Below are 27,890 nucleotides of genomic sequence, written 5' to 3' on the forward strand. Positions count from 1 at the left end.
ACATTCATTTTGGGGGGAGGTGGGGGTGGGATTTCTTGTGTCCAGTTTCTCCAAAAATAAATAAATAAAACAGCACCATATTATTGCAAAATTGTCAAAAGAGATATGGCTCCAGCTAAGGCCTAGTGATCACAGATGGGGTAAATGTATGTCAGAGATGTACAGCTTCAGGCTGATTGTTCGTGTTTCTGAATGCTCCCCTAGCCAAAACATAACATTATTTTTTAAATCCTCTGCATATAGACAACTAGTGTATCAGGGAAAAAGCTAAGCTTCTTGACCTGCTAATTTTCTGCATATAGGGCTGTTTTGTTTTTAATGGAGAAGCATTTGGTCAGCCAAGTTCCTGCCGCAGTCTGAAGTGGTACATCCCAAACACAGGTTTACTACTTCAGTGAGAACTAGGCTGAAGTTTAAGAAAGCTCCTGGCATTCTCCACAATGGCCACATGATCTGAGAGTGTTTTTCAGTCACAAATGTCTGGTTGTTCCTACACCTTATTGCAGCCTTTCCCAACCTACAAGGGTTGGATGCAGATTAAAGCTGGATCACCCATGCTGGCAAAAGTGGACTTTCCCACCCCTCGAACCCCCTAAAAATGAAATACAGGGAGTCGAGAGACCCTGCTGAATGGGGTGAGCTGTGGCATATGGGGGGGGGAGCAAGGGTCCTCCAAAATTGGGCAGAAGGACTTCCCTCTCACAGAAGGCAGGTGTTGGATCTAACCTCTGATGTTTTGGACTACAGCTCCCAGAATACCTGGCCATTGGCCATGCTGGCTGTGGCTGATGGGAGTTAAAGTCCAAAATATCCGCAGAGCATCAGAATGGGGGAAACCATCTTAGAGGTTAGTGTGTCAGACTAGGACCATAGAGACCCAGGTTCAAATTCGCACCCAGCCTTGAAGTTAACTGGGTGACCTTGAGTCAGTCACTATCTCTCAGCCTAACCCCACAGGGCTGTTATGAGGATAAAATGTCTGCATCAGGGGGAAGGAAGCATGTATGCTGTCTTGAACTCCTTGGGAGGAAAGGTGACTATAAATCTAAGAAACAAATGAAAATAAATTGTGGCTACACTCAAGAGATACTGTATGAACGTATTATCTTCCCTTTTTTCAACCACTTCCTGAATATCTCCCACTAATATGATACTGGTATTCCCCGCCACCACACACACACACACACACTTAACTTGCACACTGTCATAATTCTTTTTCTATCTAATAGTTCTTGCCAAAAGACTTTAACTTAGGGGTGAGGAACCTCTTTCAGGCTGAGGGCTGAATTCCATTTTGAAGAAGCTCGGGGCAGGGGCAGGTGGGGCAGCATTGCAGTGATGTGCGGGACTGAAGGGGCAAGGGGTGAGAAAACAAAAATACCGGCATATTTTAGCTTCGAACTCTTACTGTAGTAACTGAGCCTGAGAGGAAGCATTTCAGCCTTTTAGAATGGGGGAAAAACTGCACAAAAGCCAGGGAATCACCCTATGATCAGTGGTCAAGGGAAAGGGTCCCTCGATATTTGAGGGAGCGACTCTCCCTATATCTGTTGGAAGGGCCCTCCTCTGCATCCCACCAGTGCGAGACATACACTGTGGTGGGACATAGGAGAGGGCCTTTTCTCCTGTGGCACCCCTGTTGTGGAATGCCCTCCCCTTGGAGGCCCGATTGGCACAGACATTGGTTTCATTTCGGCACCAAGTTAAAACATGGTTTTTCACTGAAGCCCTTGAGGGCTAATTGAATTTCCTAAACTTGCACACTGTTTTAACTGTTTTATTGTTTTAGATTTTCTAATTGGTATTAGTTTGTTTAATGGTTTAATATGCTTTTAGCTGTTTAAATTATTCATTGTTTCGTACTGTTTAAATTGATTTTATCTGCACGTTGCCCTGAGATCTTAATGATATAGGGCAGGATACAAATGTTTTAAATAAATAAAATAAAGGGGGTGTGACTACCTGGGAAACCAAATTGGGACTCTGGGCAAGCGGGATTTGGCACTTAAGGTTCTGCACCTCTGCTTTAACCCTTGGATAGTCCACCGAGAATTCTGTCCCTATCATCCGGTAATTTCCATCAGAACCTGGCCTTACATGGTCATCCTTGCCAACAGCCTCCAAACATTATCTTGAAAAACACAGCATTCGGGGAAATCTGGAACAGCCATACGCATGACTTGGCAAGTGGGTGTGGTGGAATATAGTATATAGGGAGCAGGTTGAAAATTAACGATCAGATAAACCTAACTATACCAACATTTGTCACACCCTAGTCAGGTCACATTTTGTCATTGTTCCCAGCCGCTAGACCCCTCTAAGGGCTTCTCCACACAGAGGCTTTTTATCCCACGATTTTACCAAGGCTTCTGCTTCCGGATTCTTTGCAGGATTAAGGTCAGTGCTTTACGTGCGCTTCCCCCCCCTTTATCTGCAAGTTCTATATGTTTCATTATACAGCCACTGGATGGCACTGTTGTTATAGCATTATAATAAAAGAGTGTTATAGCCACTTCTTTTTTACACAGACAAATTCACTTCTTTTTATTAGCTTATTATTTCCGTTTCAAATTAAGCCATTGATGGCATCATATAAAGGATCTGTAAACTTCCATGGGGAACCAATCTCAGTCACAGGATAAAAGACCCATGTGGAGAAGCCCTAAGATTATGTGACCACTTTCAACAGCCAGATTAGAGATTAGTTGGCCAAGATGCTCATGGGCAGACTTCATACTTGCAGGATCTACTTTGTGTGTTTTTTTACTAGATGAGCCCCAAGACACACCAACCGGAGCCTGGTGCAAAAGATATATAGTTAGAATTAAAGAATTCTGAGCCCTGGAACTTGCTTTGAGTACCAGAACTGAACGGACTTCACAGTCGTTCCATACAAAAATCCATTCCAGGTTACTCCAGGCTTTCTTCGTTTCAGCAGTATAATTTAAGGCAGGAGGAGAGTCATTTTGTGCTGCTATTGTTAAACCAATGGAAGCCAGACATCCTTGCTGATCTACTGCAAATTACTCAGAGATCTACCAACAGAGATCTACCCTCTGCCCGCTCCTGCTCAGTTTTTTTTTTTTTTTTGCTGATAAGGGGATAACACACACAAACACACATGCGTGCACACACTCTTTCTCTCCCTGCCCCCTTTTTAAAGGTTTTCCTCTCTTGTGTCACACAGCCTAGGTAATTCCATACCCCATTTAAGGACCCCTCTACATGACTAGCAAGATTGCATAGGACATGCCCTTACTGGACTGTACCACCCCATTACAGATGGGGGAATCACATGCTTGATCTCTCTGGTATTATAGCTTATTTTTTCTAAATATTCCCTGCACAGAGCAAGCTAGCCTGTCAGGGGAAAGGCTATGCTAGAAAAGTTCTGTCTGACATGCTAGGTTTTTGTGTGCAGAGAGGTGTTGTCCCCCATCCACCCCAATGGGGAGAAATCAAATATGAGGAGTCTAATGTGGTATAGTCCAGCTAGGGCAACACCACAAAATCCCACTGATCACGTCATTGGGGGAAAGGCATTTCAGATGCCACGCTTGTAAAAAAGGAGCATGGAACCTCTTTAACCCTGAAGACCGAATTCCATTTCAGAGAAGCTGTCACTGGTCACATTCCGGTGGTGGGCAGGGCCAGAGGCAAAAGGGAGCTGGGGCCGAAACACCAAAAATACCAGCATAGTTTTGTTTAGAGCCTTAGGAGAGGCATTTCAACCTTTTAGAAGGGATAGAAAATGGCACAGAAGTGGGGAAACCACCAAATGATTGGTGGCTGTGAAAAGGGGCGGGGCCAAGGGAAGGGGCGGGGCCAAGGGAAGGGTGGGAAAGGGTCATGGTCATCTGGGGAATCCTGGAGGGGGGATTGGGACTGCAGACAGGCCAGATTTGGCCCCTGGGGCTGAAGTTCTACACCCTGTTTTAGAGAGTTCCACAGCTGTGCAGATTCCTTAGCAGTTTTTCTCACAGTCAGAGCTTTTCCACAGTTCTCCCTCCCGAATGGATCCTCCTGTGCACCCGCAGGCCTGAGCTATGCCCAAAGTTCTTCCCACAGTCCGAGCAAGTGTACGACTTCTCCCCTTTGTGACTGATCTCGTGCGCCAGAAGGCACGACTTCTGAATGAAGCTCCTCCCGCAGTCCGAGCACTTGTAGGGTTTCTCTCCCGTGTGGATCCTCTCGTGGGTCAGGAGGCCCGATCGGGTCGTAAACCTTTTCCCACACGTTGAACACATGTATGGCTTCTCTCCGGTGTGAGTCCTCACGTGCGCCCGGAGGGTCGAACCCTTGCCAAAGCTCCTCCCGCAGTCCAAACACTTATGCGGCTTCTCGCCGGTGTGGGTTCTCTCATGCGCCTTCAGATTGCAACGGTGCTTAAAGCTCCTTCCACAGTGACAGTGGTGGAGCCTCTGGTGGCCTTTGCTTTCTTCCCACCCAAAGTTACCTCCCTTACCGGGAAGAACTCCATCTGTGCTCCTCCCTAGCTGGGTGGCCTGCGGACCTCCAAGCCTCACTCCCTCTTCACCACACCGAAGAACTTTGCCTCTTCTCAGTGATGCATCTCTTAGCTCCAGTTGCACTGGTGTATCCTGCTGAAGGCGACACCCCTCATTTTCAAACGCTCCTAGATATTCTTTCATAGGGAGAGAGAGAGAATTTTGATGTAAATTCCTTGCTCTAAGAGCTGACAATTTACACCAGGGGTGTTGAACCTCTTTCAGCCCGAGGGCAAAATTCAATTTCAGAGAAGCTCTTGGGGGCCACATTTCAGCAGTGGGCGGGGCCAAAGGGAAGAGGGGCAGGACCCAAATACCAAAAATACCAGCATACTCTAGCTTCAAGCTCTTACAGCCGGTAACTAAGCCTTCCAAGAGGCACCTCAACCTCTGAAAATGAGGGAAACCCATGCAAAAAACAGGAAACCACCAAACGATTGGAGGTCAGGGGGAAGGGACGTGGCCAACTGGGGAACTCCAGAGGGCCGGATTTTGTCTGAGGTTCAACACACCCTGATCTACACCATCAAGTGGTGACTTGCAGGTACCCTCACAGATCTAACACTATATGTAGTACTTTCACCTCACCTCACCCTACCATGACATCAACCAGTGACTTGCAGATGTGAAGCCCCCTTATATTGGTCTCCCTACCCTGATCTTGCCTCTTGCGGTGGCTTCCAGATGATGTGTTTACCGCACAATCACACTGTCTCGTTCCCAGAACATTTCAGTTCATCCAGTCGGCAGCATCTTCCGGTTGTAACCCTCCTATGTTTCCCCATCCCTTATTTGTTTATTTGTTTGTACCCTGCCTTTCTACCAAGAAAAACGGCACTCAAGGCAGCTTACAGTCATAAATGAAACTTGATTAAAACAGTAATCAAACAAAGCATCAAAATACAAAACTCAGCAATAACAGAACAGGAACAGTACCCAACCCAACAGACCCGCTTACACGCCAAAGCCTGCTTGAATAAAACTTATGTGCCATAGGCCTGCTTGACACATCAAAGGCCAACTTGAATTCCATCTTTTTCCTTAATGCAGCACATCTGCGAAGGAAAAAAAGACGGAGTTGTGGTACCGCTACGAGCCCTCTGCTTGGCACCACCCTCCAACTGGCAGTGGCTCAGGCACAGCATCTTTTCCAGCGCTGCTACCCAGAAATCCTTTTAACTGGAGTGACCAGGTACCGAAGCTGTGAATCTTCCGCTACTACTGAGTTATGGTCCTGCTCTGGGGCCCCAGTTCAACCTCCCCATCCCTTCCGCTTAAAGCAGGGGTGCAGAACTTCTTTCAGCCCAGCAGCCAATGTCCAATTTGGAGAAGCTCTTGGGGGCCGCATTTGAGTGGTGGGCGTGGCCAAAGGCAGAAGGGGCATGGCCGAAAATACCAGCATGTTCTAGCTTAAAGCTCTTAACCGCCAGTAACGAAGCTTTAGGAAGAGGCATTTCAACCTTTTAGAACCGGGGAAAACCCACGCAAAAGCCAGGCAACCACCAAACGATTGGTGGTTGGGGGAAAGGGCGTTTGGCTATCTGGGGAACCACAGCGGGCCAGATAGTGACCCCAGCCAGGCTGGATTTGGCCCCCAAACCTGAGGTTCTTCACCCCTGGCATAAACACTGTGGAATCCCCCTGCTCAGCAAGTGGAGCTTAGGGCCCAACATTGACAAGTTTTCTCACCAGTGTGGATTCTCTCGTGTGCTGCGAGGCCTGTGCTGTGACAGAAGCTTCTCCCACAATAGGCGCATTTATGCACCTTCTCTCCCAGGTGGGTTTTCTCATTTGCGGCAAGGTTTGACTTTTTGCCGGAGGTTTCCTCTCGGTACGGCCCTTCCCCTGTTTTTTTGACAGTGTGAACAATCGTAATGTCTGAGTTCCACCTGGAGCATCCTCCAAGGCCCCTATGCAACATTTCTCCTTCACCATGCAAGATATTCTCCTGGGCTGTGGTCCCTTTTCTTTGAGAGCGCCCTTCCCAATAGGAAAGGGGTTCAGTCACAGTCTTCTCCACAACATTTCCTTGTTCCTTCTCGGACTCTGGCTGAATCCGCCTTGTGGCTTCCTCATAATACTGGAAGATGTTGCCTCTTTCCAGTAACTCCTTCTCCATTGCCACCATCTCAGAAACTCCCTGACGAAAATCCTCCACTTTGTTTTCCTGTATCCACCTGTCACCTGAAGGAACAAGCAGAGTGTTTTAAGAACTGTTTTTAGTGCTTTTAGGACTCTATTCTGCGGTTGTTTTTCATTTGGTTTTATGATGTTGCAATGCTTTTGCAACCTTGGTTTTATTTGGCACTGTTTTTTATTTTTCTATTTTAATGCCTGTATTATGTTTTTAATGAATTGTACACCACCCAGAGAGTTTTGGTTATTGGGCAGTTTAAAAGTACAGTAAAAATAAATAAATAAATAAATGAATGAATAAAGGCGCAATCCTATGGCCACTAGTCAGTGGCTAGACGGCCATAGGATATCTGGTTTTCCAGGAACCGATCTTGGAACCTGCACTACAAGGTCGGTTCCTGGAGAAGCAACCTTCCCCCCTTTCCCCACTGCCTCACAGGCTGCGTCGAACAGCCCCATGCGTACGCTCTGAAGAGGAGCAAGGAGCGGCCAAAACAGGGCGTTCTGGGGGGCGTTCCAGGGCAGGGAAGGTGGAAATTCTGGGACAACACATCCAATGTGTCATCCAGCCTCCTCCTCCCCCACTCTGCCTTCCCGCAGCTAGACAGCCGCAATCAGATGTCTGACCAAAAATGCAGGGCAAGAGAAGCACAGAGGGAACGATCCCCTCCGTGCTTCTCCTGCCCTGCATTGGAATGGCACTCACCTCCGAGATTGGAGGCGGCTGCCTATCCCCATAGGATTGCACCCTAAAGTCATGCCTTAGGCCACACGTTTAGACAGAAAAAAGTCCCTCAACTTCCCTGGCATGCCCCAGCCAGCTTTTTACCATTTTTAATACCACATCGGTTATTATTGTTTTATTGTTTTACGCTGCCTTGGGAGGGCTCCTGCCCTGAAAGGTGGCCAATAAATATTTTAGTAATGGCTGGCTGGGGCATGCTGGGAGTTGCAGGACTTTTTCTGTCTAAACACGCATAGCATTGTACCCGTAATCTCTTTTTTCAAACTTAATAATCAAGAGACATTAAAAGAAAAAAAAATCATCATCATCATAGCGATCACTCATGACTGAGTAAAATTGTCTTCCAAAGATAGAGTCTATATAGATAACTCTTTAAAAGGATTAGACAGATTCATAGAAGACAGGTCAATAAACACATTAATCTCTAGCAGTGGGTCTGCAGGTGGCCGTAAAGGCCGATTCTGGATCCACACAGCCTCCCACAGTGAGGACATAGGTTTCCAGGTAGAAGGCGGTCACGGTGAAAGTTTGCTTGATGTGCCTTCCGCTGAGCTCATTTCTCCCTTTTGCTCTGTACTCGTGCTTCTTCAAAGTCCATAGCGCCTTTAATATAGGCTGACCTCCAGTTGGAATGCTCATGAGTTAGAGCTTCCCAGTTCTCAATCCTTATGTTACATTTTTTTAGATTAGCATTAAGAACATCTTTAAATCTCTTTTGCTGTCCATCAATATTCCGTTTCCCCTTCATGGATCACTGCCTTGTTGTGGCGAAGGGGCTTGCGTAACTCAGTGAAGCCATAAGCTATGCCGTGCAGGGCCACCCAAGACGGACAGGTCATGGCAGAGAGTTCTGACAAAATGTGATCCACTGGAGAAGGAAATGGCAACCCACTCCAGTATTCTTGCCAAGAAAACCCCATGGAACGTATCACAAGGCTAAAAGATATGACACCGGAAGATGAGCCCCTCAGGTCGGAAGGTGTCCAATATGCTACTGGGGAAGAGCAGAGGGTATTTCCAAGTAGCGCCAGAAAGAGTGAAGCGGCTGGGCCAAACCCGAAAGGACACTCAGCTGTGGATGTGTCTGGCAGTGAAAAGAAAATCCGATGCTGTAAAGAACAATATTGTTTAGGAACCTGGAATGTCAGATCAATGAATCAAGGTAAGCTGGAGGTGGTCAAACATGAGATGGCAAGATTGAACATCGACATCTTGGGAATCAGCGAACTCAAATGGACAGGCATGGGCGAATTTAATTCAGGTGACCATCATATCTACTATTGTGGGCAAGAATCCCTTAGAAGAAATGGAGTAGCACTCATAGTCAACAAAAGGGTGGGAAAAGCAGTACTGGGGTACAATCTTAAAAACGATAGAATGTTCTCAGTACGAATCCAAGGCAAACCATTCAACATCACAGTAATTCAAGTCTATGCCCCAACCACTGAGGCCGAAGAAGCTGAGGTTGATCGGTTCTATGAAGACCTACAACACCTTCTAGAACTAACACCAAAAAAAGATGTCCTCTTTATCATAGGGGATTGGAATGCTAAAGTAGGAAGTCAAGAAATCACCGGGATAACAGGCAGGCATGGCCTTGGTGTACAAAATGAAGCAGGACAAAAGCTAATAGAGTTTTGCCAAGAGAACATGCTGATCATAGCAAACACTCTTTTCCAACAGCACAAGAGGCGACTCTACACATGGACGTCACCAGATGGTCAATATCGAAATCAGATTGATTATGTCCTTTGCAGCCAAAGATGGAGAAGCTCCATACAGTCAGTAAAAACAAGACCTGGAGCTGACTGTGGCTCAGATCATGAGCGTTTTATTGCAAAATTTCGACTTAAATTGAAGAACGTCGGGAAAACCACTAAACCGTTCAGGTATGACCTAAATCATATCCCTGATGAATATACAGTGGAGGTGAGGAATAGATTTCAGGGATTAGACCTGATAGACAGAGTGCCTGAGGAACTATGGACGGAGGTCCGTAACATTGTTCAGGAGGCAGCAACGAAATCCGTCCCAAAGAAAAAGAAATGCAAGAAAGCCAAGTGGCTGTCTGATGAGGCTTTACAAGTAGCTCACGAAAGAAGGGAAGCGAAAAGCAAGGGAGAAAGGGGAAGATATACCCAACTGAATGCAGAGTTCCAGAGAATAGCAAGGAGAGACAAGAAGGCCTTCTTAAATGAACAATGCAAAGAAATCGAGGAAAACAACAGAATGGGAAAGACTAGAGATCTCTTCAAGAAAATTGGAGATCTCAAGGGAACGTTTTGTGCAAAGACGGGCATGATAAAGGACAAAGAAGGCAGGGACCTAACAGAAGCAGATGAGATTAAGAAGAGGTGGCAAGAATACACAGAAGAACTATACAGGAAAGATCTGAATGTCCCTGATAGCCATGATAGTGCGGTCACTGAACTTGAGCCGGACATCCTCGAGAGTGAAGTCAAGTGGGCCTTAGGAAGCATTAGTAACAACAAAGCTAGCGGAGATGACAGTATTCCAGCCGAGCTATTTAAAATCCGAAAAGATGATGCTGTTAAAGTGCTGCATTCAATATGCCAACAAATCTGGAACACTCAACAGTGGCCACAAGACTGGAAAAGGTCAGTTTACATTCCAATTCCAAAGAAGGGCAACGCCAAAGAGTGTTCAAACTACCGCACAATTGCGCTCATTTCACATGCCAGCAAGGTGATGCTCAAAATCCTACAAGCTAGGCTTCAGCAGTATGCGAACCGAGAACTACCGGAAGTACAAGCTGGGTTTCGAAGAGGCAGAGGAACTAGAGATCAAATCGCCAACATTCGCTGCATCATGGAGAAAGCAAGAGAATTCCAGAAAAACGTCTATTTCTGCTTCATTGACTACGCTAAAGCCTTTGATTGTGTGGATCACAACAAACTGTGGCAAATTCTTAAAGTGATGGGAGTACCAGACCACCTTACCTGTCTCCTGAGAAACCTGTACGAGGGTCAAGAAGCAACAGTAAGAACCAGAGATGGAACAACCGATTGGTTCAAAATTGGGAAAGGAGTACGACAAGGCTGCATATTGTCACCCTGCTTATTTAACTTATATGCAGAGTACATCATGAGAAACGCCGGGTTGGATGAATCACAGGTCGGAATTAAGATTGCCGGGAGAATTATCAACAACCTCCGATACGCAGACGATACCACCCTAATGGCAGAAAGCGAAGAGGATCTCAAGAGCCTCTTGTTGAGGGTGAAAGAGGAGAGTGCAAAAGCTGGTTTGAAACTCAACATTAAAAAAACTAAGATCATGTCATCTGGCCCTATCACTTCCTGGCATATAGAAGGGGAAGAAATGGAAGCAGTGACAGATTTTACTTTCTTGGGCTCCAAGATCACCGCAGACGGTGACTGTAGCCATGAAATTAAAAGACGCTTGCTCCTTGGGAGGAAAGCTATGGCAAACCTAGACAGCATAGTAAGAAGCAGAGACATCACCTTGCCGACAAAGGTCCGTCTAATCAAAGCTATGGTTTTCCCAGTAGTAATGTATGGCTGTGAGAGCTGGACTATAAGGAAGACTGAGCGCCGAAGAATTGATGCTTTCGAACTGTGGTGCTGGAGAAGACTCTTACGAGTCCCCTGGACTGCAAGGAGGTCAAATCAGTCCATCCTAAAGGAAATCAACCCTGACTGCTCATTGGAAGGACAGATAATGAAGCTGAAGCTCCAATATTTTGGCCACCTAATGCGAAGAGAAAACTCCCTGGAAAAGACCCTGATGCTGGGAAAGACTGAAGGCAAAAGGAGAAGGGGACGGCAGAGGATGAGATGGCTAGATAGCATCACGGATGCAATGAATATGAACTTGAGCACGCTCCGGGAGAGAACGCAGGACAGGAAGGCCTGGCGTGCTATGGTCGATGGGGTCACGAAGAGTCGGACACGACTGAACAACTGAACAACAACAACAATATTCCGTTTTCCATTCATAAGTTGGGAATAGAGTAACTGCTTTGGAAGACGATAATCAGGCATTCGAACAACATGGTTGATCAAGGGAAGTTGATGTTGGAGAATCATTGTTTCAACGCTGGTGGTCTTTCCTTCTTCCAGTACGCTCACATTAGTCCATCTGTCTTCCCAAGTAATTTGCAGAATTTTTCGGAGGCAGCGTTGGTGGAATTTTTCAAGAAGTTGGGAGTGGCGTTTATAGATGGTCCATGTTTCACAGGCGTACAGTAAGGCTGGTAGTTACAATGGCTTTGTAAACAAGCATTTTGGTCTCCCTGCAAGTGTCCTGATCCTTGAACATTCTATGCTTTATTCGGGAGAATGCTACAGTCGCAGAGCTCAGGCGATGCTGAATTTCAGTGTCGATGTTGGCTTTTGTGGAGAGATGGCTGCCAAGATAAGAAAAGTGATCGACATTTTCCAGCATCACACCGTTAAGCTGGATTGATGGTGCTACAGAGGGATTGGTTTGTGCTTGCTGGTAAAGCACTTTGGTTTTTTTTATGTTAAGCGAGAGGCCGAGCTTTTCATATGCTTCTGCGAAGATGTTTAGGATAGTTTGGAGATTTTCCTCTGAATGTGCGCAGATTACGTTATCATCAGCATATCAAAGTTCTGTGACAGAGGACGTAATTACCTTACTTTTTGCTTTCAGCCTACTGAGATTAAAAAGTTTTCCATCTGTTTGATATATAATTTCTACACCAGTGGGAAGTTTCCCTTCAACAAGGTGTAGAATCATAGCGATGAAGATAACGAATAAGCTTGGAGCAATGACGCATCCCTGTTTAATGCCTGATCCCACTTTGAATGGATCACTTTGAGAGCCATTGTTATCCAAGATTGTTGCCGTAATGTCGTCATGGAGGAACCGCAAGATGTTCACAAATTTATTAGGGCATCCGGTTTTCAGAAGGATGGTCCAGAGAGCAGTACGATTTACAGTGTTGAAGGCCTTAGTCAGATCAATAAATGCCATGTACAGGGGATGGTTTTGCTCCCTGCATTTTTCTTGGAGCTGTTGTGCGGTGAAGATCATATCCACTGTCCCCCTGGAAGGGTGGAAGCCATTTTGGGATTCAGGGAGGATATCTTCTGAGATAGGTAGAAGGCGGTTTGCGAGGATCCTTGCCAGGATTTTGCCTGCCGTAGCTAGAAGGGAGATGCCTCGATAGTTTCCACAATCTGTTCTATCACCCTTTTTAAAGAGAGTGATAATTATGGCATCCCTGAAGTCTGCTGGGATCTCCTCCCTCATCCAGATTTTTTTGATGAGCCTGTGAAGCTGTTGTGTAGCTTCAGGCCCACCTTCTTTAAAAACTTCAACAGGGATCCCATCGGGTCCACTAGCTTTATTATTTTTCATTTGGTTAATGGCTTTACTGACTTCCTCCAAACTAGGGGATACTGCAAGCTCATCTCTGCTTTGTTTTTGTGGGATTTGTGAGAAAATCTCATCGGCCACAATAGAGTTACGGTTAAGGCGGTTGTGGTAATGCTCTTTCCAACGCAGTGTAATAGACACTTTGTCCTTTAGAAGTTCGGCACCATCTATTGAGCGTAAGGGGTTTGTACCATGGTTTGTTGGTCTGTAGATGGCCTTTGTGGCATTAAAAAAGCCCCATGCGTCATGGGCATCTGCAAAATGCTGGATTTCTTGAGCTTTCTTTATCCACCAGGTGTTCTTAAGTTCTCTAGTTCTTCTTTGGACCTCAGCCTTTGCACTGGCATAGATTTTTTTCTTAGTAGCACAGTTGATGTCTTTTTGCCATATTTGGAAAGCTTTCCTTTTCTTATCAATAACATGTTCAATCTCCCTATCAGTCTCATCAAACCAGTCCTGATGTTTCTTAGTTCGGTATCCGATAGTTTGTTCACAGGCTGCAGTAATGGAAATCTTCAGTTTATTCCAGTGTTCCTCAAGATTTTCAGGGGTTTCCATAGGTAGATGTTCCTTGAGGGTTGTTTGAAAGCAGGCTCGCTTAATAGGGTCTTGAAGGGCTTGGGTGTTCATTTTATGCCTTGGTTTTCTTCCTTGGAGCCTATGTTGAGGGGCAATCTTAATGGTCATCGTGGAACAAATTAATCGGTCGTCTGTCCAGCAGTCGTCAGCATTCATCATGGCTCTAGTGAGGAGTACATCGCAGCGATCTCTGGCATGGACAATTACATAATCTAGAAGATGCCAGTGCTTCGACCGAGGGTGCTTCCATGATGTTTTAAATTTATTTTTCTGATGAAAAAGTGTGTTGGTAATGACAAGATTATGCACATTTAGTCAGAAGTAGAATTCCATTCTGGTTGCTATTGCTGACTCCTTCTTTCCCAATGGTCCCTGGCCACAAATCAAAATCACGCCCCACTCTTGCATTGAAATCGCCCAGGAGGAGGATTTTATCCTCCTTAGGTATCTCTGATAAGATGGTGTCCAGTTGGGAGTAAAAATTTTCTTTGATGTCTTCATCAGCATCTAATGTTGGTGCATAGGCACTTAGAATAGTTGCCTGCTGGTTTTTGGCGAGTTTTATTCGGAGGGTTGAGAGTCGTGCATTAATGCCAGTAGGAACTTCTGACAAGAGCTTCATAACATCATTTTTAAAAGCAAAGCCTACGCCATGTATTCATCGTTCTTGTCCTTTCCAGAAGAAAGTGTAACCTCCTTTTTCTTCCTTCAGTTGTCCCTCTCCTGCTGTTTGAGTTTCTTGGAGTGCTGCTATGTCAATGTTAAAACGTCTCAGCTCCCTTGCAATGATGGCAGTCCTGCGTTCAGGGCGTTCACTACCTGTATTGTCCAGCAGTGTCCGTATATTCCATGTTCCAAAGTTCATTTGTCTTTTGCGACTGCTAAATGGTGACCCCACTGGACGCAGTAACCCAGTCAGGGAGAAGAGTCAGGAAGAAGATCAAGAGACATTAAAAGAAAAAACAACAACAATAACCATGACTAGCATAAAAGGTTGCCCAATACAGAAAGACAACGTAAATAAGAATTTTAAAAGAAATACAATAACATGATCAACCTCTGAGTCTCTATTTATCAAACAGACATGCCCAATAGAAATCACAGAAGTTTTTATACAAAAGAATGCCAGGCTTGGTTTAAGGCACAAGATGCAGCTGCTTTGCTGAAGCTAAGCAAGTGCTTGTCTGGTCAGTGCCAGGATGGGCGACTTCCACGGAAGACCCCCAAGGAATCATACATATGCTGCCAGTGCTGGGTCCTGGTTTTTGAGGGCCCTTTGGCAAGACACCCTCCATGGGCCCCCTTCCTCAGTGAGCCTGCCTTCTCAGCGCCCTTGTCACTGCTGCTCTTCCTCTTTGTCCTCTTTCTCCTCACTGCTCCCACTTGCTTGCTGGATAGCCAGCGAGCAAGTAAGGAGTGGCATCTACTGCTCCTCCTCCTCGCCACTACTGTTGTATGGCTCAGAGTGAGAGGCAGGTGAACAAGCAGGTTGGAAGGGTGAGGAGGAGGAGCAAATCCAGGGTGACAGGGTTGTCAGCGGGCCCCTGCTGGGGTGAGGGCCCTTGCCAAGAACCCAGTCATGCCTACCCTTGAGGATGGGTCTGTATGCTGCCTCTAGAGTCCCATCGGAGAAGAAAGGCGTGGAATAAATATAACAGATACATAGGGTTGGATCCAGACTTAGCCAAGTCTTTTGGTAGGAGGGCAAAATCAATTTTGGTAGGAGGGCAAAAATCAATTTTGGAGAAGTTCTTGGGGGCTCCATTTCATTGGTGGGCAGGGCCAAAGGCAAAAAGGAGCGAGTCCAAAAGTACAAAAAATACCAGCATAGTTTAGCTTTAAGCTCTTTCTGCCAGCAACTAAGCTTTAGGAGAGACATTTCGACCACTGAGAGTGCGGGGGAAACAGCATGGAAAAGGCATACTTTAGATGTAGTCAGACAGAAACAGAAATGGTCCTATTTTAAAACATTGGGATTTAAAAAAAAAACATTTGTAACCTTCAACAGTTCTGATGCAACATATCCTTACCCACTGAGTTTGCATGCTCTTTCCTCGCTTGCTTGGCTGCCTTGCAAACGTGCCTCTTCCAGGTGTCCAAGGACTGAACCTGGCCTCCCTCAGAGGAATCCACCACTGCCATGAAGGCCAAAGGCTGTGACTCCTGAAATCGCAGTAAAAACAAACAAACATTCCAGGAAAATGATAATCTGAAACATTTGAAATCTACTCCTATAATCACATAATCTATTATTTCCCCACGGCAGCTTTACACAGGCCGATTCCACCATAATCCCAGGGACTAGCTGCAAAAATCTAAAATGGTGGTAGCAACAGAGCCTCTTGGGCATTGGCCCCCTTCAGGCAACCGAGCTCCATGGTGTTCTCACCAGTCCAGAAACACAAAAAGGGAGGAATCCACTCTCTTCTCAATCCACCCCCAGGGAGCCCTCACCTCTCCTTCCTCTTTCACCATGTTCTGCTTCACCAGGAAATCCTCTGCCAGGAGCACGGCCTGCGCGCAGGACTCTGGGCCCCGTTCCCGGACCCAGCGCTGCATTTCCTGGGGCAGGATGGTCAGGAACTGCTCCAGGATCAGCAGCTCCAGGATCTCCTCCTTCGAGTGTCTCTCGGCTCTCAGCCACTGGCAGCAAAGCTCCCGGAGTCGACTGTAAACGCCTCTGGGCCCCTCTGTGTCCCGGTAGCAGAACTGCCGGAAGTGCTGGCGCTGCCTCTCCCGCAAGATGGCCTCCCCTTCCAAGATGGCCGCCTTCACCTTCCCGTAGTCTCCCCTGTCCTGGGCGCTGAGGCCGCTGAAGGCCTCCTCGGCCTCTCCGCTGAGGGCCGGCAGGAGGAGGGTCGCCCACTTGTCCCGAGGCCAGCGGCACGCCGACGCCACTTGCTCGAAGGAGGCCAGGAAAGCCTTCGCATCATCCCAGGGCCTGGGCTCCGCAGGCGTCGGTGTGCTCCCCCATCCTGAGGGAGGGGCCTGCAGCGTCCGCAGGAACTCCTGCCACTGGGCTTCCCAGCACTCCTGCAGCCCCTCTTGAGCTTCACATTTCACCTGCTGTGGAGAGGCTGCGGTCTGTAGTTCTCCAAATCCCTCTACATGTACGCCACGTGGGGCTTTCGCTCCCTCCAGATCCATCCCCAGTTTGGCCATGGGAGTGTTCTGCTCCCCCCTTTTCATCACTGGCATCCCTGCTTCCCCATCTTCCACAGACATGTTCACTTCCACGCTCAAGGTCTCCATCGCTCAGTTGGAACCCAAGGAGAAACCGTTCAGCCTCTGAGGGTCCTTTTTTTTTTTAGTTAGTTAATTCACTCTCCACATTCAGTCCATGAATCCCTTCCTAAATGACAGCCTTCTAGGAAAAATCAGGAGGTAACAAGCTTCCCATTAAGTGAGGCAGGCTTTTCCTAAGGGGAAACAAATATATATGGGAGAGAATATTCAGATGGGATGGTCACATATCAGCTGAAGCAACCAATATTCCTTCCTTCACAGACAGCCTGGAGCTTCCTGATGGGCTAGCTTTCCAAGTGCAGGGAGCTTTGAGCATGTGAGCCCCAAATACTCTTTAAACCAAGGGTGGGAAATTGATGGCCTTTCTGATGTTGTTGGACTCCAGCTCCCATCCGTTCCAGCCAGTATGTCCAATGGCCAGGGATAATGGGTGTTACAGTCTAGCAACTTTGATCTAAACAGAACATAGAATAATAGAATAGTAGGGCTGGAAGGGACCTATAAGACCACCAAGTCCAACAGTACAGTACAAAGAGACAGCTCCTGCCTTATAAACTTAAAACGTATAGAGTCCTCTTCAAGTGTTCAAAATGGTTCATAGACATTATCTCAGGAATCCTTACAACAGCCCTGTAAGGCAGGCCATCATCATCCCCACATTACAGGCGGAAGGATGAGGGCAGGCATGGGGCATTGTTGTCATTGCTAGTATTGTTATTACCACCACTTCAGTTTATATTGCACTTTTGGACCAACAGTCCTCGAAGCAGCTAACAATGCTTCAAAACAAAAACATCACAATAACATTTGAAACACTAAATACAATGCAGTGTATGGTATAACTATATGAGGCACAGATGGCACAGCTCATAAAGAGCCAGCCCCTTAAACACAAGGCTCAAACACCTGGAGAAACAGCCAGGTGCTGTATCCTGCCATCTAAAAGGCATAATGACATGACAGAAACAGGGATCCACCTCCCCAAAGTCCCTGTCTGTGCGGATGAAAACTTTACCTGAGAGGATGATGGCACCTGTAATAAGCAGGCCTCCGAACTTCATCAGAATTCCCCAGAGAGGAGCTCATATAGAAAAAGTATTTCCCTAAATATTAGATTCCACCCTTAGGGCAAAACTGTACCATGAAGTGCATCTAAGGTTGCCAATGTATTTTTCTGGTTAGCCTCCTGTGCCTGGAACCTCCACACCAACAAGCAGGCATTCAACAGATGACGTTTATTCTGACAGGGAGATTTGGTGAGGGAAAAAGCTTACCTGCTAAATTGTCAAGAAGTGGAAAGCATAGGAGCCCTGCTAGGTTTTTTTGTTTTTTTCAAAGGTGACAACCTACGGTTGCCAACTGACCAGTGAGGGGTAAAAAAAAACCCAGCCTGCTCCTGTGCCTTTAATATCCAAAAACAGCAGGTGAAGCTGTTCATTAGCTGATTGCTGCAGTTGTAGCTACTGGCTAAAGGATCAGTTTTATGGTTTATAGAATCATAGAATAGCAGGGTTGGAAGGGGCCTATAAGACCATCTAGTCCAGGCCCCTGCTCAATGCAGCAATCCAGGTCAGAGCATCCCTGACAGATGGCTGCCCAGCCTCGTCTCGAATGCCTCCAGTGTGGGAGAGCCCACCACCTCCCTAGGGAATTGGCTCCATTGCCGTATTGCTCTAACAGTTTGCAACCACATATGTAGATAATGTTGTTTGACTTACTTTTGTTTGCAAGAGGGGTTGTTTTGAGAAGCATGCTGCCTTGCTGTTCTTTCACGATTTGGCAAGGCTTCTTCAGCAATCCAGCAATTCATTTCCTAACTCTCCCACAATGTTATTCCCCCTTCCCTCTCAAAAATGCCCCTTTAAACTCACCTCTCCCTGCGAGACACTGCACCACCCCTCCTGGCCTGCCACAATCTGTCCTTCACAGCAGCTCCTATCCCCCCTGTGGCTCAAGACAGACATTCAAAAGCCACTTTCCCACCAGTGGGGAAGAAAGGGGTGACAGGAAGTGGATTCTCTAATGTGTTTACTGCAAGAGATTATTGAAAAAGGAAGAGCCTTCACTTCCGGTTCTGATTAGAATTTCTCATCTGCGGGTAAAGAGTGGTGGGAGTACATAGGAATCACTGTGTAGCATTTAAATACATCAGGCCCTTTTTTCATCTTTCCAGCCTTCTCTAGGAATCAGATCAGAACTCAGTGATTTTAACCTATGCATCTGGCACCTCTCAGCTGATTTCTCAATGAAGGGTTGGATGCAGGGATGTCAGAGAAATCCACAAGGGTGCCTGACAATCCATGAAACACAGACAGAACGGATTTATGCAATCCGCACATCCCTAAAATTTGGACATGTCTTGTATTTCACATCACTTGGAAGCCTTCCCTACAGATTGCATCTGGGTATGTAAACTGCACAGCAGTGGGGTTTGGGGCCAGCTTGTATCAAACAGAATAATTTTATGTAGCCATTCTGAATGGCCAAAATCCTTCACATACATCAGACCATACTGCCCTTATACAAATCTATGGTACAACCACACTTGGAACACTGTATAGAGTTCTGATCACCACACCTCAAAAAGATAGTGCAGAGTTGGAAAAAGTGCAGAAAGGGGCAAAGAAAATGATCAAGGGGCTGGAGCATCTCCCCTATGAGAGAAGGTTACAACACTTAGGACTGTTTAGCTTAGAAGAAAAGGCAAGTAAGGGAAGACGTGATAGAGGTCTACAAAATGGTGCATGGTGTGGAGAAAGTGGAGAGGGAGACATTTCCCCCCTCTCTCAAATCCAGTGGGGTGATCCCATGAAGGTGATCAGTGGGAGATTCCGGACAGATAAAGGGAAGGACTTCTTCACGCAGTGCAGCATTAAACTGTGGAATTCGCTACCACAGGGTGTAGTGATGGCCACCGATTTGGATGGCTTTAGAAGGGAATTTGACAAATTCCTGGAGGATTAGGTCATCAGTAATGATAAGGCCGTATGCCAACTCTGCTATCGAAGGCAGTATGCCTATGTACACCCATTGCTTCAGCTACTGCACGGTATAGAAATGAAATAAATAAAAACTTGGGCAGGAGGGTGGTATTGGACTCCTGTCCTGCTTGAGGTTTTCCTGTGGGCAGCTGGTTGGCCACTGTGTGAAGAGAACGCTGGACTAGATGGACCCTTGGTCTGATCCAGCAGGGCACTTCTTACGTTCTTACGAGGAATTCTTACAACAGCTTTGTACAGTAGCTCAGTGTTTATTATCCCCACATTGCAAAACAGAAGTGGGGACTAAGGCTGAGAGAGAGATGGGGGGGGTTTAACAAGGCCACCATGGCCATTACTTTGGAGTGCGGAACATGTGGTCCTCCAGATGTTGTTGGGCTGCAACTCCCATCAGCCCTAGCCAGCATAGCCAATGGTGAGGGATGATGGAATTCCAGGCCAACATCTGGAGGGCCACAGTTCCCATGCCTGCAGTAGACCACCGCCAGCTGTTTTGAAGATAAGCAGACACGCCATAAAACAGCCTTCCTCAATGTAGTGCCCTGCAGAGGTGTTGCAGCACAGCTCCCATCATCCCCAGCCAGTGCACCTGTTGGATGAGCTGATGGGAGCTGTAGTCCAACACATCTGGAAAGCACTAGGTTGGGGAAGGCTGGTTTAAAGAGGCAGATTTTTCACTTTTTCCTCTTCAGGGGCTCCTGTTTCTTTAATTAGTGCATGACAGGCAGAAAGTCAGTAGGTGAGGTCCCCCCAGCTGAAGGGAAGCTTCTCCTGTTGAATTCCAGAGGGAATTGTAGGAGAAAACTGACAAGCCTGTCTGTTGCAAGTTCAAAAAAGATGAAGAGTCTTGTGACACCTTAAAGATGAACACATTTATTGTGGTAGAAGCTTCTGTGGGTCAGAACTCACATTGTCAGATGCTTATGCCACAATAAATGTAGTATTTATAAGGTGCTCTGAAAAAAATCCCCCCCCCCCGTTGAATGTCTGCATGCCATGCAACTCTGAAAGGCACAAGAGCCTTGCCAGAAAATAAAGCTGGCAATGCCAATGAGTAGGGGTTGCAGCATAGGCTAAACCATCTGGAGGGGCACAAGTTGCCCGCCCATGCTCTGCCCACACCATCTGTATTCTCCCATGTCTTGGAGCAGACTTCCCAACCTGGTGCCCTCCAAATGTTTTGGACTTCAACTTCCATCAGCCTCACCCAACCTGGCCAACAGTCAGGAATTCTGGGAGATGAAGTCCAAAACATCTGGAGGGCATCAGGTTGGGGAAAGGCCGGCTTGGAGCCCGCTGGGTCTGGAAGTGGTCCTACGCTGCTAGATGATGCAACTCTCCTAGATCAGCTCTAAAAGGTACCTCAGCCCTTTGAGACGAGCGAAAAGGCAATTGGCCCTCGCTGGATACTTTTTCTCTTGTGGAAGGGGCTCAGCGGTAGAGCCCCTACTTTGCACGTAGAAGGTCACAGGTTTGATCCCTGGCATCGCCCGGTCGAGCAGGAAAACCGCCTGCCTGAAACCCTGGAGAGCTGCTGCCACGCAGTGTCAGCAGTACTGGGCTTGATGGACCAAGGGTCTGACTCTGTATAAGGCAGCTCCCAGTGTCCCTATGAAGGCTGCAGCTGGAGACGAAACATGTGCAAATGGGGAAAAGATGGGGACAAGCAGACCTCTATTCTTGGCAACACACTGATCCACATATGTCACGTAATGTTTTGAAGCTGACTCGTATTTACGGAAAGGCTTGTTTTATTTCTCTGTTTTACAGTTGTCAACCGAATTGGTAAGACCAGTCTCAGCTTTTGGTCTGGCGCATGCTAAAGATGACGACTCCGTTCTAAAGAGTTCATTAGACATTTGCAAAAGCATTTCCACCGTGAGCATCTTGCTTTATGGTCCCCAGCGAGGCTGCTCCTGATGTTCCCATGAACTGCTTGCCAGGCTGGGGAACACTCGTGCATCCCAGGAGAATTCCAGGCCTCGTTTCTAACATCCATCTTGTGGTAGATCTAAGCAGTGAAGGCTGGTGGCTCCGACGTCTGTGGAGCAGTAAATCCGCTCCGGGCTTCAGTCAGAACTCTAAAGGAGCTATCGAAGCTCCTTTAGAGTTCCGACTGGTTCTGACTGAAGCCTGGAGTGGATGCAGCGCTGCACAGACATCGGCGCCACCAGCCTCCACTGGATCTCAGGGGGTTCAGATGACAGCCCTTCCCCACACGACGGTGAGAGTCTGTGCCTTGGGCCCACATAAGCTAGCTCCATCCCCCACTGCTGAAGTACACAGGGGCCATGCTCCGTGCCCTCCATGGATTCGGTCGGTGGCTGAAGGGCTGTTACACGTGTATTCCCTCATGCTGAGGAGCGCTTTGCACGTTCCAGAACCCGGGCGCCCTAAATGTCCTCTAGAATCTGGACACTGACAGGACTTCTTCCCTTTTTGACATCTCTGCTCAGCCAATATGGCTTGGACTCTGACCAAACCCTTTCCCAAAGTTTTAACACACACAGCTTCCCTCTGCACTTGATTTTCCGAGTGTTGGAGGGAATAAAACCCAACTCATTCTCAGATACAGACACAGCTGCTCTCCTATTTTGTTACTCTCTCTTTGTGTGCCCTACATTTAGGAAAAGCTCACTGATGCTTTCCCCCACAATTGGTGCTCACATACGGGCTCTCGCTAGTGTGGGTTTTCTGATGTACAATATAGCCAGTGTGGTGCAGGGCTTAGAGTGTTGGAGAGGGACTTGGGAGACCTGGGTTAAAGTCCTCCTCGGCCATGAAGATCACTGGGTGATTTTGGGCCAGACACTGACACTTAGCCTAACCTACCTCACGGGGTTGTTGTGAGGATAAAATGGAGAAGGGGAGGATTGTGTAGGCTGCCTTGGGCTCCTTGGAGGAAAGGTGGGATATAAATGTGAGAAATAAATAAAATGAAAACAATAAATATACTTCAGCCAACTGATAAACCACTCTCAGACACCAAGAACTTGTATGGCTTTCCTCAGGTGTGGTTCCCCTCAAACGCAGAGATTTGAGCATTCTGTGGAGATATTTTGAGCCACTGAGTACTGATATTGTCTGTCTTCAGCAGATTCTTTCATGGACTCTAAATTCATGTAACTGTAGAAAATTTCCACACATGTGGAACTGAGGGAATTCTCTCAGGTTGAGTAGAACTGTAAAAGTATTTCCCACAATTCAAATATAATTATGGTTTCTCTCTAACGGTGAACTTTTCCATGCGCTAAAAATGATCCCTTCTGACAGAAACACTTCCCACATTTCAAACACTTGTAAGGTTTCTCTCCATTGTGGATCTTTTCATGGTTTCTACGGTGCGCTGAAGTACAGAAACTTTTCCCACATTCTGAACACTTGTAGGGCTTCTCTCCTAGGTGAATTTTTTCATGAGCTGTGAGGGTTCCCTTCTGGCGGAAGCTTTTCCCACATTTCGAACATTTATATGGTTTCTCTCCTAGGTGAATTTTTTCATGAGCTGTGAGGGTTCCCTTCTGGCGGAAGCTTTTCTCACATTTCGAACATTTATACGGTTTCTCTCCTAGGTGAATTTTTTCATGTGTTGTGAGGGTTCCCCTCTGACGGAAACTTTTCCCACATTTCGAACATTTATATGGTTTCTCTCCAGTGTGAATTCTCATGTGCGCAATAAGGTTGGTGCGAACAGTAAATCTCTTCTGGCACATTGAGCACTGGTATGGCTTCTCTCCACTGTGAATTCTTCCATGATCCCTAAGTTTGGCAGAACTATGGAAACCTCTGCCACATTCTAAACACCTGTACGGTTTATTTCCTGCGTGAAGTCTCTGATGCGCGGTAAGGTTAGAGCCATTGGCAAAACTTTTCTGGCACACAGAGCATTGATATAGGTCCTCCCCGGCGTGAATTTTCTCATGCGCTCTAAGACACGAGCTCTTTTTGAAGGCTTGCTCAAAGTGACAATGGCAGATTTGGTTGTGGACACGGGTTTCTTCCTGATCAGAGCCACCTTCACCAATGGGAAGGGCTTCATTCGTGCTCCTCCCTGGTTTGATTCTCCAGTTGCGTTCTGGTTCCTGCTGAGTCCCAAGCCTTGTTCCTTCCCCACAAAACAGGAACGCACTGCCTCTTTCCAGCAACATACCTCCTGGTGCCTGTTGCTCAGAACCACCCTGACAAGGACTATCCGCTTGGTTCACGTACACCTGCCTGTCACCTGCAGGAATAAATAGAGTTACATGTGCTTTTCTGGGCAAATTTTCAAGAAGACAACATCAAAGATAATTGAGGACATGGAGATGAGGCGGAAGATACTGCTTGTGGGCTTCCCACAGCCAGCTAGTCGGCCACTGTGTGAACGGAATGCTGGACAGATGAATCCTTGGTCTGATCCAGCAGGGCTCTTCTTACATTGTTATGTGAAAGAAAGCTTAGCTAGCCTTTCCTTAAGTGCTGAGTCACTTTATCCGCCTCAGGCGTGTTGAGCAGGACAGGGGTATCAAATCTCTTTCAGTCTGAGGGCCAAATTCACTTTTGGAGAAGCTGGGGGGGGGGACATTCCAATGGTGGGTGGGGCTGAAGCAAAAGGGACGGGGCCAAAAATACAAAAAATACCAGCATATTTTGGTTTGGGATGGATGGGGAACCTGTGGATGTCCAAGAGTTGCTGGACTGCAACTCCCATCATGCCCCACCTGTGGCTACGCTGGATAGAGCTGATGGGAGTTGTACTTCTACAACATCTGGAGGGCCACACATTCCCCACCTCTGCTCTAAAGCTACAAGCATCTTTGATGAAGATGCTGGCATCCATAGCCCACATGGAACAATACACATGTTACTCTGTTACTGTTGTGCTTTTCACTGTTTTAATTGGGTTTAATGTATAGGTTTTATTATTGTTTTTATCAGCTTTTATTAGTGACTGGATGCCAGCCTGAGTGCCACGTTTGGTAGAAGGGCGGGCTACAAGTCAAATAAATAAATAAAGGAGGGAGTGATCCTAGGGCCCCTACACAACGTCTGAAGGGCCATAGGAGAGTTTGGATTCCCAGCTCTGAGCTTGGAGACAGCGCTCCAACCTCAGAGTGGGGAGTCGGCGTTCCAAAGCCCCCTCCACCTCCACCTCGCAACCAGCACAGAAAGAACTGTGCCGGCTGGCCTCCAGGGTCGGAATTTGGAGGAGGGGGAAAGCGGGCATATCAGTGGGCAGGGAGGGGAAGAGACCAAAGAGGCCAGGATATGAGTTATCCTCATGCCTCTACAAGCCCCCTTCCGCCCCCCTCCGAAACACCTTCGCTAGATGGGCAGAAAAGCCCGTCTAGGAAAAAATGCTGGATGGGAGGACAGGGAGGTGAAGACTGCTTCTCCCACTCCTCCCACCCTGCATTGGATGGGTGGAAGCCTCTGGGTTTGATAAGATTGCACCCTAAATAAATATGTCCTGGGGCTTCCAGATATAAAAAATGGGTAGGCTAAAGCCATCGCTTTGTTAATGAACAATTTGCTAGCCCGTCTCCTAGCCCCCCAAAGGCAAGACGAGGATCTTCCTGTTTACGTGCTGGTCACCTCGTTGGTGAAGGTTGTTGGGTGGTCTCTCCTGCCCCCAGTCCTGGCCAAACCGAATAAAGTTGGAACATGTGAAACTAAAAAGAAGGACATTTCACCGTATACAGCCATTGAGGCAAAGCATCCTTACCTGGCAAATTTTCGTCTCCTTCCCACTCCTGTTTAATCTCCCTGCCAAGATTATAGGTCTCAGGTGGTGGAAACCCATCTGCTTTGGAAAAAGTCGCAGACAGCTCCGGCATGGACGGCAGCACCTGAAACAGCAGCAGAAATCCCGCTCAGTGTCAGCAAAATTTCCAACACCAATCCTGATTACTTTACTCTGAGGACAGATTCCTATGATCAGAATATTTCCCCAACACGTTTTTGTCCCCAGGGAACCCAGTGGGGCTGAACACAAAACATACTAACCCACACTCAGTGGCTGAGTGTGGGTTATTTGTTGCACAGTGGGTTAGCATGTTGTCTGAACTCGGGACATTTTCTGCAGTGTCGTTTGTTAACCATGCAAGGTGGGTTGTTAACCACCCTGAACAACCCCATGCCAAACCATGGTTCTCAAGGTGACTTGAGAACACACTGCATGATTAACAAGCCATGCAGCGGAAAATGTCCCGGGTTCGGACAACATGCTAACCCACAGTTCAACAACCCACATTCAACCACTGAGTGTGAGTTAGCATGCTGTGCAAACCCCAGTCAATGCTGACTCCACCATGACCTAGTTTTGGACAAGCTGTAAAAACCTAGACCAGCTTTTTACAACCTGTTGCCCTTCAAATGTGCTGGGCCCATTATCAAGCCAGCAAGGTCAACAGGGATAAAATAAAACCTTGGCCATGAACATAGGGAAGAATTTAACAGCAACGAAGATTCCACAGTGGGAAAATGCCCATTTCAAACTTTTTGGAAGAGGGAAGCTAGAAACAGTTGGTTATACAGTAATGCTAAAAGCCTCCAAGCCAAGATGGGGAAGAGGTGTTCTAAATAAGAACATCTCAAAAACTTAGCAGAATAAAGGGAATCAGTTTAACCCTAGATATATACCCTACAGAAAGGGTGGGGAACGACATGTCGGGTTTTGCTCTGTAAGTCAGAAGGCATTTATAAGAGAAACTGAATCAGTTTGGGGGGAAATATCAGGTCCAAAAAGGAATTTAGTATTGGGAATATACAATTTCCCACCCTGAGCATTCTGAAGGTGATCTCAGAATGAAGAAAGGAATCAGGTAGGCAGCTAAATGAGAAACCTATATAATAATGTGTGACTTCAATTACCCACAGCTCTCCAATAATACTGAAACTTGGAGTCTCCTCATGAAATTGACAGGCAAATTGAAGGAGGACAAGGGGGAGAGAGCACAGGACAGGAAGGCCTGGCGTGCTATGGTCCATGGGGTCACGAAGAGTCGGACACGACTGAACGACTGAACAACAACAACAACAACAAAGGGGTGCTTCCAGATGAGGCTTCTATTGTGCAATTTCATGGAGGGTCCAGACATTGCACTTTTCTTTCTGTAGTCCTCCTCTGTTTTCCCACCACTTCCCCATCTTTTTTCTTACTAGAAAAAAAATCAGTTCAGGAAGAAATGACAAGATAGCTGCCCAGTGTGAACTGGTATCACTAGGAGCCCTCCACCTGGAACCACCCCAGGCCTCACCCAGGAGGGTTCCTCTACTTATCCTCTTATAAATCCAGGCGCATTTCAATGACCAGCATCAAAAACTCTCACCTCTCCTTCCTCTTTCACTGTGTTCTGCTTCAACAGGAAACCCTCTGCCAGCAGCACGGCCTGCGCGCAGGACTCTGGGCCCCGTTCCCGGACCCAGCGCTGCATTTCCTGGGGCAGGATGGTCAGGAACTGCTCCAGGATCAGCAGCTCCAGGATCTCCTCCTTCGAGCGTCTCTCGGCTCTCAGCCACTGGCAGCAAAGCTCCCGGAGTCGACTGTAAACGCCTCTGGGCCCCTCTGTGTCCCGGTAGCAGAACTGCCGGAAGTGCTGGCGCTGCCTCTCCCGCAAGATGGCCTCCCCTTCCAAGATGGCCACCTTCACCTTCCCGTAGACTCCCCTGTCCTGGGCGCTGAGGCCGCTGAAGGCCTCCTCGGCCTCTCCGCTGAGGGCCGGCAGGAGGAGGGTCGCCCACTTGTCCCGAGGCCAGCGGCACGCCGACGCCACTTGCTCGAAGGAGGCCAGGAAAGCCTTCGCGTCATCCCAGGGCCTGGGCTCCGCAGGCGTCGGTGTGCTCCCCCATCCTGAGGGAGGGGCCTGCAGCGTCCGTGAGAACCCCTGCCCCTGGGCTTCCCAGAGCTCCTGCAGCCTCTCTTGAGGTTCCTTTTTAATGAGTTCTGGAGATGCCATTTCTTGTAACTCCCCAATATGCAGAATCTGTGACGCTTTTCGCCCCTCCATTTCTGCCCACAATTTGAAGGCAACTGCGTTCTCCTCCCCCATCACCAGCTGTGGGGCTATGGCCGCCGTCTCCTTTGCAGAGGTGTTTGCTTCCACGCTCAGGATCTCCATTGCACAGTTAAATTTAGCCTCCAGGGTGGTTTCTTCTCGTTGAGTCCTGTTAGTATAGGTTCTCCACTTCACACACTAAGGCAATGTGTTGTGTGTTTTTCTGAACGAGACTGTGGTGTTTGCTACAAAAAGAGAGGTGCAAAGAGAGCTAAGTGAGATGCAACTTCTCTCGCTGGGCTGGGAGACACACGCAGAT

The 27,890-nt window shown here is 47.4% G+C and overlaps 1 protein-coding gene across 1 annotated transcript in view; it reads right to left on the reverse strand.

The window, feature by feature from the left end:
- Positions 1-27,890, reverse strand: part of LOC146355829 (uncharacterized) — a 54,911-nt gene that overhangs the window by 10,858 nt on the left and 16,163 nt on the right. The window contains exons 2-8 of the mRNA XM_084829971.1: positions 26,906-27,816; positions 25,300-25,423; positions 22,831-23,817; positions 15,808-16,607; positions 15,384-15,516; positions 6,198-6,692; positions 3,986-4,645 (exon numbers count right to left, since the gene is read on the reverse strand). Coding sequence (XP_084686097.1) covers positions 3,986-4,645; positions 6,198-6,692; positions 15,384-15,516; positions 15,808-16,607; positions 22,831-23,817; positions 25,300-25,423; positions 26,906-27,694 — 3,988 coding nt within the window. The 5' untranslated portion in view covers positions 27,695-27,816. The remainder of the gene's footprint in view (positions 1-3,985; positions 4,646-6,197; positions 6,693-15,383; positions 15,517-15,807; positions 16,608-22,830; positions 23,818-25,299; positions 25,424-26,905; positions 27,817-27,890) is intronic.

This window comes from Heloderma suspectum, chromosome 2 (assembly GCF_057233095.1).
Source record: "Heloderma suspectum isolate Gila_16-S chromosome 2, 16-S_ref, whole genome shotgun sequence".
NCBI classification, from domain to species: Eukaryota; Metazoa; Chordata; class Lepidosauria; order Squamata; family Helodermatidae; genus Heloderma; species Heloderma suspectum.